General features: G+C 30.5%; 1 protein-coding gene across 2 annotated transcripts in view; it reads right to left on the reverse strand.

Annotated features, from left to right (window-relative positions):
- mav (TGF-beta domain-containing family member maverick) overlaps window positions 1-15167 on the reverse strand; it is a 43109-nt gene that overhangs the window by 9032 nt on the left and 18910 nt on the right. The window contains exon 2 of one of the 2 annotated variants that reach the window (XM_075363454.1): window positions 4976-5066. In XM_075363454.1, the coding sequence (XP_075219569.1) occupies window positions 4976-5066 (91 nt within the window). Of the gene's footprint in view, window positions 1-4975; window positions 5100-15167 lie in introns of both variants that reach the window. The other variant, XM_075363455.1, reaches the window with a different exon arrangement.

The raw sequence follows: 15167 nt of genomic DNA on the forward strand, positions 1-15167 counted from the left end.
GTATGAAGATAAGCTAGCGATAATAATAAATAAGCATTTTTAGAAAAAAGTATATTCAAGTCGATCTTACCGTGCCCGATCCGATCACGTTCTGTTCTAATTATAGAGCGGTTTTACTCTTTAAATTGACTCCATAACGAACAAATTTTATTTTATTAACGTACTAAACTGAAAAATGTATATTTGTATGTACATGCGCGTTCGTTCTGGTAAGTCCTTCTATTTATAATAATCAGAATTTGTTACCTGTTTTCTTTTTAAAGAAAAATAAAATTATAAAATATTACCGATAAAAAAAGAAAGAAATTTGTTTTTTAATCGGCACTCGGTTCAGCTCTTATCTGTTACGTCTTAGACGGTCTTTGGATAACTCGTATCGATATGAGCCGATTTAATAAAAATACACACCGGTACTAAAAATAATTCCACGCGCTGAGTCATGGGAGCGTTAGCGGTATAATACGCTCGATAAGCAATCATTTCACTGTTTATTTACGGGATTGTAAACCCGTTTATTTAGTCTCACCGGAAACTGTTAATATTTTGAAATCTAAGAAAATCAAAATAAGTTTATTTTTTCCGAAATTATCGACACGCATACAAGATAAAGGGAACTTTTCTTTCGATGAAAGTAAAGTTTTACGGTAGGATATTTAATAAATAGATAAAATTACTTGCCGACCGTTCTGCTATAATTCATATCGATGTTAATAAATACTGTAATAGCATATCATTGTAATTCTATAATAAGCATGAAACTATGAGATGGAGGGGTAGTTACAGATCCCGATTTTAGAGTGGCAGAAAAATAAACGTTCTCCTCAAACCGTTTGTTTGACCAAGTTTCATGTAAAATGGTAGGAATTCCGTTTTTTGCTGTTTTTCCGAAATGTTACCTACGGAAATTTTATAAGAAAGCCGATTTAATGATCATTTCATTAAAAAAAAGGTAATTTTAAGGTTTTACCTTCGAATTTAAAACCATCTGCTTTTTTCCCCTAAGAGTGGTCAAAACCGGAATTTTTAAAACAGGAAGTTTTTTTAATATAAATTATTATTAAAAATATAAGAGAGTTTTACTATTTTTTTAATAAATTATAAATTTTAAAAAGTAAAGTACACGGAAAATCCTAAATTTCAAGGCCAACCGACTTCCAGGCTCCTTAAATGACATTTAGCTTCTATCTAAGATTCGATACTTTACATTACGATCGTCGGGAAATTTCCATCGGTACAAGGAGAAAATTACTACCCCGATTACGGTCACCGGTTAAAGAATAACGACTAGCTATTGATTTATTGGCTGGATTAAGTTTAACGAACATTTTTATAAAATGAAAATAAAAGAAACATAAACGATTTTTATTTCAACTGAAATAAATTAAAATTGTTCGATTTACTCTTTCGGGACAGATTTTAGGTAAGAAGAAATTATTAAAATTTGAAAAAAAATGTTGAAGAAAACATTTTATGGAATTTTTATCGACGGTTCCTTATGAAAATCGACAATAACTGGTAGTCGAAGAAGGCAGGAAAGTTCAGATCGTATGTAAGTTTAGTGAAATTGTTTTCAGAAATTTGTTACACAATTTTTCCTAATTTCCAAAATATTATTTTGAACTGTAATCCTCTTGATACAGCTTACTTTTCTATCTGTGATTTTTTTTCTGAAATTTCAATATTAAAATATGAAATTAAAAAAGCATTTAACTATGATCACGTCGTACATGCTACGCGTATATATCATATTTAAATTTAATAAATCTAGAAATGACCTTCGTTCAAAAATTGTTTTAATTTTATTAAATATATTATTTTATATTAAAATACATGTACTAATTTTATGTTTTCCTTAAATTGCATACATCGCCAAACTTTGAAAATCACACGTAATAATTTTTAATACGCATTTGTCGAACATTATGTTTAATTTTTAGTTTACATTAGTCTCGTATATAAATTTAACAGTGAACTAGTGTAGGTAGGTGTAGAAAACGTGTGTCTAATATTAGCCGTCTCAAAACTAAATATAACTAAAGCCAACTATAACAGGAAATTTGACTCTTAATCGAAAGTTTTATTATTGAAATTAAAACTTTATTTAGACCAAGATTAAATTTTTTTTGTGACGTTAGTCATTCATCACTATTTCTACTCAAAAAAATTAATCGTATATGTACGTAGGCGTATGTACAGTGTGTGACTTTAGGGATTTTTCAGCTTTTAAAAAATTTAAATAATCGGTTTGTTAAATTTAAATAACCGGTTTACAGGTAATCGGTTTGAAAACTAAATTTACACTAAATTTTCTCAATCCGTTGTGCGATTGGTTTTTATTTTACTGAATTTCCAAACTTATTTCATTCTTCAAAGAAAAATAATACGTAATAGTTTCAGATTTTACTTTTTTGGGAAAGGCGTAAAGTGTGGCATTATTATCAGCTTTGTTGTAGGCTACCCTTTTCAAACTAACACGTAGACAGAAGGACGCATAAACTTTATTCCTGTACTTACTGTTTAGCGGGTGGTGCCGAGGAATTTTAAAGGAATTTATTATCTAGATACGTCATAAAAATACCTATGTTAAAAAATAAGTACAACACGAGGAGTCCTTTGTACCGGATCGCAAAGCCGACCAGCCACAGGCCGTTCGGTGAACTGAACTTATTTATATGAATCTGGGACGTAACATTTTCTCGTGACGAATAGACGACTGCAGAATTTGTTGTGCGTGATATCTTTCAATTATATTACGTAACTTATGTTTTAATTATGTATTTCGCAATATTTATTATTATTTACAACACTCAGAAACACTACGCATTACGTATATCGCATAAAGTTAACTTTTTTAACGTATACGTTGTTTAAAGTTACTGTATCCATTTAAAATCGTTATTAAATGCATTAACGTCAACTTTTGTAGGTTCGTAATTACGAGACGTCACGATTTATTAAACATCGATTCTATCGAATTAAAATAATACATCAGTATACCTCTTAAATGTGATAATAAACACCTCGAGTTACGAATAAAAATATCGTCTATTAACATTATTTTGGTATTCTCTGATGAGATCGGCCATTAATCTTAATTAATGGCCAACCGAATCGTATAGATACAATAAAAGCGACTGTACCACTCTGTAAGATTCTATCTTTCGGCATAATGTAAACGGAAGTGCTGTTTCATCGTCTGAATAAACGGTACACGTTTTATCATACTATGATCAAAGGATCATCGCAAAAAAATACAATTTTTTAAAACAGTCACTGAAAAAAATAAAAGCAGGTGATCTCACACCTTCTTCGGTTACGCTACAGGAAGTTCGTTTGAATGAGTATGTCTTTGAATTGGTTTATTAATTTTTTATTTAATTTTGTTTATAGATTCCTTTCTACCGATTTTGATGGATTTTTATACAGAACGGATCGCTCCAGTAACAGCTCGACATCGCATTATGAACTCCTTCCGACAAATGTTTTAATATTTTTGCGACAGATAATTTGAAGTACTTTTAATTGAGGGAAGTGAATTCTTCGCAATGATTATTACAAAATTGCCACCGCATGCAAAACATATTCGTCAAAATTCAGTATTTAATGCCAAAATAAACATTTGTGGAAATTTTATTTTTGTGTTTTAGGATAGTAACTTTTTTTTTTACTACAATTAAAGAGCGACTACGAATGTAAAACAAAAAGGTATTTCGCCTTGTATTATATTAACAGGGAGTTTTACTTTATGTGAGGGTTCGAATAATAATAATATTAACAATTATTTATATTTAGTGAAAGGTGAAACTGCGGTTAATATTAATTTTTTAAGGTAGTTCTCTCTTGCCGTGGAAATCCAGACCCTAGGCGGAAATCGAACCAGAGACTTTATTCAGTCAGTGACGCTTCTGACTGAGCCATCGAGGAGGTTAATACCTAAAATAAGAATATTTATACAATTTACATATAAATATGAACCGCCTCAAACATTAATAAGACGCTTATTCCCAACTTAGCCGTTGCTGGTTTTTTGTCACTGCCTATAGTACAAAATTTTTTTCTTATTGAGTGGGGTCATTATATTACTTCATTTACCGTACAAATGGAGGTATCAGTTCTACCCATCTGTCTCATGGGGTGTATCGCCTGAAGCTCATTAGACACTTCTTAAGAATCGATTTTTCTTGCGAAACAACAATTCTCCCAACCAACTATACAAATAAGAATTAATCCGAAATTTTTATAAAGTTAAAAAAATGGGTTAATAAGATTGCAATTTAATTAAGTAACCGAGATAATGTTATTTCCTTCTTTTTTATATAATTTTTGGATGTATCAATGTCGTCGTTTGTTGTATCAGGGTCGTTCAATGGCAAACTCTAACTGTATGTACCTTTTATTTAATTTTGTTTATAAATCGAATCTTTTCTCTTTTTAAAAGTAGGATCAACTTTTCATATTTATCCTCAATCTCTACCTTACATTTTCCAGTACGTTGCTTCCCGAGTCGTTCAGTACACTGAAAAAATCAATTTCTCAGAAGACAACCTGGCCTAAACGTCTGGATCGAGCGATATAAGGAACGTATATGACAATCCAGCTTCCTTTTCGTTTTCCAAACAGGAACGTTGTCATAATAAATTAGTTCTACATGTATTTTATTTCTATTAAAATACATCTATCTAATAAGTAAATAAATAAAAAGGTAAACCGATAGAGAATAGAGAAATATTTAACATGAATAGAGAAATATTAGACAGTAGTTCACCACAACGGTTCACTGAATGCAGTTGATTTTTCAACGAATAACATTAAGTCAAAAAGTACTTACAGAAGCCCGGAAAATTTTTCAGGTTTCCAAAATAGAGTAATCCTTAAAATTGAATTAAACCTGTTGATTTTTAAACAGATAAAATTTATTATGTCGAGTACTGTACCTAATAAAAAAAGTTATTTTATTAAATAAACATGTTTTTACCTGTTGGCGTAATTGTGTGCAAGTTAACACCGGACTGTCTTTCCATGTACACTCCGAACATCCTCCCGAATTCTTCTTGACTAACGTTCATCTGCAACATCATAGTCCACCGTCAGTCACACCGCTGTAATAAAAATAAAATAAAGTAATCTAAAATTTTGTTATCATCGTTTATTATTCAAGCAACACGCGGTATTTTTTTTTTTTTAGTAAGTAAAAAATAAATTATAAACAGCATGTTAAAAAACGTTGTAAAAAAATAATAATTAAAAAAGCTTAATTTTATGTACTTGGTAATAATAATATTATACTATTCTTCTGACTTGGTCGCTATTTTCGGGTATCGTGAGAATGTTTTAATTTTCGGGCAAGGGCTAATGACTTACTATATAGCTGTAATATTTTTTCCTATTATTTATTTAAAATGTAAATATTTTTGTTAAAAACAAAATGGTGAATACGACCTGTCGATCGTACTGTTTTTTCTTAGGTATTGTTTATTTACTGCTTAGGTAGACATGTTGATATAATTTAGTAAAGATCGACTGGGGTGGGGTTGTTTTTGCTATCGGATTTTATTTCTTAGTTAGTAACTCCTGCTTGTTAAACTGTGAATCATCTTAGTTCAGTTTATAAATCGTTCAGAAAGTTAAAATATCTTACTTAATAGTGGAAAAAAGCACCGGATATATTGTTGAAACGAGCGGTTTACTTATTATAAATAGATAATCTTAAAAAATAAGGTAAAATATTACACCGTTTATTAGTTTTAACTTTTACCAGTTTCTCTTTACTTAATGGCATTTTATCGCAATATGTTTGCATTTATGCATTTTAAACTTGATATACATTTTTTTTTAATGTAATGAAACATTTATATTTTTATAGTTTTTTTTTTTTTTGTTTTTTTTTTGTAGTACTTTTTAAACGTTTTAGTATTTTTTCTTAATCATTTTAAATCGGCTGAAATTTCTTGTTAATGTTTAGACATTACATCACATAATTAAAAAAAAAAATGTTTAATACTAATAACTAATATTAAAAGACACATACTTGTACTTCATACCTTATTTACGGAATTACGAAAAATACAAATTGAAATAAACGCTTATTATTTGTTGAATATATAGTTTCAGGTAATCAGCAAACAAAATGTAATATTAAAAAGTAAAAACATATCCTTATTTCTTTAAAATAAAAATTAAACTTACGAGATGTAAAATTTTGAAAGGAATTCTTTGAATCTATTATCTACAAAAACTTGTACCAAATCGTAATTTTAGTAATTTATTGGTAAAAACCGATTCATCTAAGGTTGACCCGTGCGTAATATTAAACTGTATATAAGTATTTACATCAACATTCATTTTTGTAAATGACATCTCCTGCCCAAAAAAGATCTCGTTCGATCGATCTGATACCGGTCTTAAATGAGGTTTATCTCTTTTCGATTATTTATTAACGTAAAAAATGAAGAACTTTGTTTACTTTTACGTATAACAAAGATAAAGCCTGTTTCACGATCATTAAAGCATGTCGTAAGATATTCATCCTATCTCATAAACACGGGTATCGCTTCCTTTGTAAAGCGAAGGAAACCGACCGACTTCCTGTAGATATTATCGTACGAAGAAAGTATCAAACTAAAAATAATATTTAGGGCTGACGGATGCATTTAACCGTTAATCGCGTGAGAAAGATCCGACTATATACGAAGAAATTAATTAAGGGAATCATGTCCTTGACTAAGAATGACGGTGGCTCCGGTTCCAGACTCCAGTGACGCGAAAAGCTGCAACCGAATATTTCAATCTCGAAGAGATGTGTTCTCAGCGACATCTCGAGGTCAAAATTCTAAATAATGTTGCGATGAGGCTTTATTATGTAGTAGTAAGTAGTAGAATATTAGAGAGTTCTCGAATGAGAAAAAACAGAGAAATATGACACTGGTTTCTATTAAAAAAAATCATAACTGTTATATAAAAAAACGAACCATAGAACCTAGAGAAGTAATTGAGTATTCAATATATCGACTACCCCACGTGTGTGTGTGTGTGTATGTGTGTGTGTGTGTGTGTGTGTGTGTGTGTGGATGTGTCTCTGTGTGTGATGCGCGCTGAGACTAATTTGAGCCAGTCAACGAAAAAACTTGTTTGTTCCAACATATTATATACATCTCATCTTCCAGAGTTAAATAGGCCTATATGAAATACACTGTTGCCGAATTTCAGGCACGATGCAATACATCACACTAAACCGGAGAAGTGTGTCTATGTCTACATATAAATAAATAATAATTTACATAATTATAATTTTACTACAATTTTACATAATTATAGTGATTGTCAAAATATACCCTGACCCGAAATTTGAATTAGGAAATTGAGAAAAGATTGCAGTAAAGAAATGAAGCAGACATATTCATTTACTTAAGGTGTGTTAAACTCAGAAAGCTTGGAAAGTAAGAGAAATCTCTAAAAATCACTTCGGCACGTAATCTTGACACCCATACTCATGCTAAACGTATTAGTACTATGTAATCCGTAGGTAAAAGATGGATTGTTAGTTTGTTGTACAGTACAAATGCGAATCACTATAAGAAAACCATGATATACAAATTTTAATTCGTTGTCAAAAAGAAATTACATTAACTTCGTGTTTTCAGCGTTCAGACGTCGGTTTATGGGCGACAAAAAGATAGAAAGGCAGAATACAAGAGCGTTTAAAATTAGGTGAAACGAAAGAATGGTGATGAATTCGGCAGCTGAATTCGGTGTTTTACAGTACCATTTAAAAAAGAATTCATACAAGAAATTTAATTATATTGTTAAAATTACTCGACTACAAGACGAGTTTTGAACAAAAATATAAAATAAAATCTGTTAGCGTTCTACGTTTAATTTTTATCGGCGTAAAGGGAAAAGGCGCGGATTCTTGTTAAATTCAAGTTTAAACGATTGTGAAATTACCGAACGATATAAAAAAAAATTGTGATTCTATTTATTGTAAAAAATCTTATCCGTTTTCAAATCATTACCGTAATCATACCGATCGACCGGTTTTTTAAGCGGGGAAGTTTTATAAAAGGAAGGTGAACATTCTTAATGCGAAGGCTAGTGTCGTCTGAAAAATTAGAAGAACGTTAATTCGGTTCGGAATCAAAATGAAACGATGAAATCGAGTAACAGGTAGGATAACACCAGACTGAGGTTCAACGCGTGTGAAACCTATGATGGGGCTGGGATCAGAGACGCGCCGACAAAAAGCCTCCGTTGCTCTCGATTAGCATCTCTGAATCTTATAAATCATACTGCCGGTAGAGCTGATAGACGTGCCGATCGGGCGAGCCTGCAGAACGCATACTGTATATTCAGTCGAAAATGACGTTGAATGAACGAGGCGTTAAATCTCGTTCCTGGGCTCACGATAACGTAAAGTAGCCGGAAAATAGCCTGTAATCTACCGAGAGGTGAGACTGTAGATCGTTAATCGTTGCGAACGCCGTATCGTCTTCGTTAGCCAGGATACGCCCTATATTATATACGAGTAGAATGCAAAAACGTTTTGAGATGAAAAAGATTACTGTAGAAAAGAATTCAGATATTCATCCGACCGATGGAGTAAAAATTTATTAAAACTGTAAAACATTTTAGTCGTGATGTAAAACAAAGCTTGTGAAGAAATAAATAAGCCGATGAAAATATTTAATTCTTCCTTTTCGTTATTATAATACTTGCAATATTGTATATTGTAGAGCGCACTACTACCGCCTATCCAGTCTTTAACTCTATTAGATTATTAGCCCTATCCCGAATCCGAATGATCCGATCGTTATAATTTTTTCCAAACATGTTAATTATATTATTAAATAGGTAAATGGTGTAAAATAAAAAGATAAACAAACAACTTTTGATTGTTTACTCTATAACCTCAACAATATTCTCTAAGGATATTATTTATTATTATTTTTTAATTATTTTTTTTTTTAAGATAAAGTGGAACATAAATTCCCACAATTAAATGTAAGATATTGTTATAAATCCAGTTCTGGGAATGGAAGGTGTGTAAATGCATTCCAAAAGAAGTGACAGTGCAGTAGTATTAGGAGTACGTTTATAATAACAATAATAATAATATTATTATTATTATTATTATTATTATATGGTGTATAATTAGAGAGAATATGGAAAACCCTGACAAGAGGTTATTGTTCCTTCTGGGTATTACCATTTTATTACGACGGCCTTCGTTTCGATATCGTTTCCGTTTTTTATCCGTTTTGTTCTTTATGTCTTTTTTTATAAATGTTATGCTATCAAAGATAAATAGATATTTTTAAATAGCTACTTAATGACGGGTGTTTCTATCTAGACTTCCGTCATATATATATATATATATATATATATATATATATATATATATATATATATATATATATATATATATATATACATATATATACATATATACATATATATATATATATATATATATATATATATATATATATATATATATATATATATATATATTAAATCCTTGTCTATTTTTATATAATTATTTTTAAATCGTAAATTAGTAATTAAAAACAATCCGCTTTATGCCAAACGTAAAAGCTATACTATTTTGCATTTTAAGCACCATTTTCAGTAAAATAGTAAAATATTTTGCATTATTAAACAAAGCAGTCTTTAAAAAGTACTCATCTCTTAATTTTTACTGAAATATTAAGAGATTAATTAATATTTGAAACAGCAATATTTTAAACCCACTTCTGAAAATGGTGTGTACGATATTTATTAAACTGTAATATTGATTGTACAGCCGCATACTATATTTAGTATTAGTTTATTGGAATTACGATATATTTTCATGAAATTATTGAAAAATAATTGCTTCTGTATGTCTCTTTTAAAATATAAATTTCAAAATTGAACTTATTTAGAAAAAAAAACCGATTAAATCAGTCCCAATTAAATGCTAATATCTTTATTGCCAAGCGGCAAAATAAACGCACGCGTAAATTTATAACACCTATAAATAATTTTTACAAATTAACAAAAATATGTCACATTTTTCGGTTGTAAACTCTTTACCTGTTGATATTTTAGAAATATAGATTGAAGTTATATTTCATCCTGATATAACATCGGTAAAAAATAATCGTTTTACGAGTGGATACATAACATATCACCGACACAAATGCGGACTTTTCGTCGAAAGTTTTCTCACTTACAAAATTCTCAAAAACAGAAATTAAGCCGTTTTTTCTCCGGGCTCAAACATGAATTTAGGTTGTTTTGTTACGATGCGGTTTTGTATTAAGCTCCCCCTTCTAGTTTAGGATCGGTTTGTGGTTATGCGCTTGCTTCATCGACCTGACTATATGTTTTTGTAAAATTATTTACCGTTCCGTAATTTTAATCTTTGAATTAGGTTTTTTATACTTTATTTTTAATTTTTAATAGTCCATCAAGGGTCGTAACCGAACGGTTGTAGTATACGAGACCCGGCTGATATCTGAACGATCGACCCTGAGAACGGCACAGCCGTCCTCGAGAATAACAAGTACCCCGTGGTAGCCTTGCTAGGAAACGAGGAATTAAGCGGTTTCCTGTTGCCTACTTTACAGAGCCGAATATACTGTTGTGTATCAGCAGGCACAGTTCACCGAACGTAGGAAATTTTCGACCATACCGGTGATATTTTCACGCTGTTCGATACTAGATTTGAACATATATTGAAACATAATAGTGGGAAAGCCAGGAACGGAAATGTAGAACGACAATTTTTTTATATTAAAAAATTAATATATAAAATGGATAGATTTTAAACAAACGATTTTTTTAAAGAAATTAACTTTTTTATTTTTTTTTTAAGACTTTTTTAATATTCATTAACGTTTATCTAAATTTATTATAGTTTGGAAATCCGAATCGAATTCCCGTGTGAAAATAATAAATAGATTACGTCCAATTTTCATATTATTAAACTGACCTTCAATTCATCTTAAATTTCTCTTTTTATTTACAGACTAAAAATTTACTAAATTGAAGACGAATCGCTCGAAGTTTAACTCGAGTATGGGAATACGTCGCTAGCGATTGAGAGCCGATTTTCTAATTTACGGGTTCCACGTGCAAATCCTGATCAGACCAGTTAGAATTTGTAAATGATGACTCCCTAATCGTAGTGCAGTGTCAGTTCGTAAATCACCATAATTGATGGGAGAAGAGTTAATGGCGGTTACACGTGTAACTAGACATAACAACTCGTTTGCGTACCGCTGGTTTAAGAAACGAGTCGTCTTATATCTGCATCATTACAACCCTCCTACTTTATAATCACCGAATATCTTTTTGCGGTCGGACTTAAAAATCTTAAAAACGTTTTCTTTATTTGTTTACGATTTTTATTAAAATCTTCCTTTTAAATGTTAAAAAGAAATGTATTTTATTCGCATGATTTCTGTCTACGTTTCGGCTACCGAAAGAAAAACCAAAGTATGAGCCGACACAATCTTTTTTAAATTTTTGTAAAAAGTTGTATCGAACAGAAATTACAGCTTGTAATTTTCCGCGTTACTTTAATAAAAAATCAATTAATATGGAGGCCTCATTTACTCATTGTTAGAAAAACAAGATTTCTATGCCCTTATAATGTATAAGATTAAAAGCACAGTTCTGTCAAGTAGCGGACCTATTTTAATAAAACATAAATGTTTTCTACACTTACCGAGTTTATTGTGCTTTTAATGAAATAATGCGCTTCGACTATTATTTTAGCAAAAGAAGGCACTTAAAATAAAATAAAATCAGACACATCTTTTACGTCTCTCGATATCGTATCAAAGTGATTTTTTCACAATAATAATAATAACAATCGATGTTAGAATCGAAATTAAATAATTGATATTTTAAGGAGACGGAAAATATACTTTAAATAATTTTTTTTGCAAATTCTGTGATTTTTAGCCAGGAGAAAGTAGAGTACACACATCGTAAGAAAAGCGTGATAATTTACCACCTGATGTGACAAATCATCAAAATACAATCGGCCGTAATTAATGTCTTTCTTTAATTCATAAAACACACACTCGCACTTTAAAAGGAACCCACTCGCCACAAATAGGCTACGTGCGCGTTTTCATTGTCAGACTGACCGGCTAAATTGATTCGATTCATTTAATTTCTAGACGATTCTATTTTTTACTATAATATATTAGTTTTATATTATTTTTTTTAATGTACGGATCTGGGTTCGAGTCTTAATCTTATTTTAGGTTTTTTAAGTTTTTTATATATTAAATTTTATTTTTTATAAATTAAAAAAAATTAAAGTAAACAAAAATAAACACCGTAAGAAATATTTTAAAAAAATATTTGTTCCAGTAGTAAAAAAAATGAATTTGAAGTAGTAGATTAAAAAACTATAACGATTAATAAATCGCAGTTAAAAGGATAACGATGTTTATACGTGATACTGCAATGTTGCCCCTGCTCTTCATAATCTGGATCGAACAAGATTCTAGTGGCTAAGGTTAGTTTGATTTCTCGAGTGACTCTTGAGTGTTATAAAGAAAGACACTTTCTTCTAACAAAATAATTTGTTCCGATCGTACTTTATGCTTGTTGATATCATTAACAAGAAGATGAAGAAATAATATTATTATCGACTTGTTAACAATGTATACGGACGTTTTAAACGTGTTGGTGTATACTTATATGTCCGTTGACAATCAAAATTTGTATCGATAAACTATGTGAGGGATCCAGTCAATTTTCTTTCTTGTTTTTTTTTCATGGTCGTCATCATCGTATCATCATCGTCATCATCATCATCATTTTCTTCTTCTTCAACTCATCATAAGTAGATCTCTTGATTTTCGCCCGCGATAATATCATCTCAATGAGCTTCTTCTACATTACATAAGAAGTCACGGACACAAAACTTCTTCTTCTTTAAATGTACAATTTAGCCGATTAAAAATTAAAGGTCGTGATAACGCGACTTTAAAGCGCTCGCCTTACGAAGTGGAAGGTCATCGGATCAAAACCTAGCCGAGCCGGTTACGGTTTAACGTTAACGCCGCCTCGTTTCTCTCCCCCGGCCACCGTAGCTCGATTAACGATACATCGACCTTCCCGTGCCAAAGTATACTTCTGACTTGTGACCCGGCTATCCGATCCTGATTGAATTTTAGTTTTATTCGATATCCGAGAGGTTTACTTAAAGCATAAACAAATCGACCAAATTGTACTAAAAAATCGGGTAAATTTATTCATAAAATTATTTCAAAGAAACGGTTTATTGGACTACCGGCGGAATCTGGTGATAACACCCGTTATCGCTCGCGTAACAGTTATAGATACTCACTTGTATAAAATGAAAACAGAATTTCTTCAAATATTATAAATTCTCAAAATCAAAAATAGTTTACGGTGGATGGAGGAATACTCTGCAGAGAGTCTTTTCGTTCGTCCATTGATTTAAGAGTACTTATCCGTTTATGAAACGATTCTTCAAACTGATTCTGATTATTTTATTTTTTAACAGATTGTTTCAGTAAAAACATCGAACCGATAAGAAGTACATCCGCGAACACTTATAGAATGACAACCGATAACGTAAAGCCTTTTATAAAAAAAAGAAGATTTTTCCTCTAATTTCGTGATAATCGCTTGCAGTTGCTGAAAACATACTTACTGTAAAACAATAAACACACATACACAAACACAATAGACCAGTTCTAAACGTTTCTTTCAAATAAAACAAATAGAAATTCTCAAGAACTTGACAAAATACCGAAATATATAACTAGACTAGGTGAAAAACAATCAGTAAAAAAGAATTAAAAATAGTAATAATGAAAATCCGACACTTCCGAAGCGCAAGAAAAAAATTCTACTTCGGTTTATAAAACAAAACAAATGTCTGAAAAATTAATGGAAATTAAAGTTCACTCGCGATGTCGATCGAATAATTTTTACTTTATTCCGGCTCAAACAATTTTCAAATTTATGTTATTTAAGAAATTTATCGATTAAACCCTTTTCTTTAAAGGCTGCCTTCGCCACAATAAACACAAGTAATCAGTCTTGTATATTTATGTAGACAATAACCGAATGTCTTTTTGTCAATTTTTATTTCTTATAAATTGAAAAATTTAGATAGGTTTTTCCTATCGACGATTTTTCACCGTCTTCCTTGAACCTTCTGGACGAATCCCGGATTAGTTCCTTTTTGATATTCGCGGAAAAATGACACGGAAGAAGTCGAATACACCACCTTCCTTTCCTGATTACGGAGTTCGTTAGAACTTCGTCGGTAAGAGGCGACGAAGTCAACGAACTACGTTTACAAATCTAAACATGACCAAACCTAACCGTGAAATGAAAATGGGAAAAAATAATTAAAAAAAGCGTAAAAATATTATATTTCAGTTCAATTAGATTTGTAATAAAGATTAGTTTAAAAAAATACCTCGAATATTGTTAGAAAAGTTTTTTTTTACATTTGATGAACCGCGGAACTCGAATATGTCATTTTATTATGTACCTTTACGAATCGCGCCGCTAGATAGCAGTGATTGATAGTAATAGACAGCGTACAAAAACTTGATAATGTACTTGAAATAATAAAATTTAAAAGAAAATATACTACAGCTTGTTTGGTAAATGCTGTTATGTAAATGAAAGTACCGAAGATGAAACAATTTTTTTAATTCCCATCACTTCTTTAAAAAAATAAAAGTATTAGTTTTCACAAGAGATTATACTAGTTTTATTTAAAAAATGAATAAATAAAACAGAACAAAATTCGATTGGTAAAATCGAATTTAACGATAAAACTCGGGGGTTACACTTACAAAGTAATAAGTGTAATATTACATCACGGATCTTTGATTCGTAAAGGTCATACTGGTTTTATTAAAAAGGGAAAAATGTGGTATGAAGTGAATGATATGACTATCAACAAAAAAAAAAAATTGGCCGTAAAATTCAATTTGTTTCTTGTAGAAACGCAATAGATTTTAATCATAAATCCAAAAGATAGCAATCAGTAATTCATAAAAAAAAAATTAAGAATAATCTAACAAAACGCAGTGATATTAAAAAAAAATTACAATGAAATTTTAACCGTCCGGTAAGAGTCTCGCAAATATAATTTCTTTCGCTCAAAAAATAAAAAT

This window comes from Lycorma delicatula, chromosome 4 (genome assembly GCF_047948215.1).
Source record: "Lycorma delicatula isolate Av1 chromosome 4, ASM4794821v1, whole genome shotgun sequence".
NCBI lineage: Eukaryota > Metazoa > Arthropoda > Insecta > Hemiptera > Fulgoridae > Lycorma > Lycorma delicatula.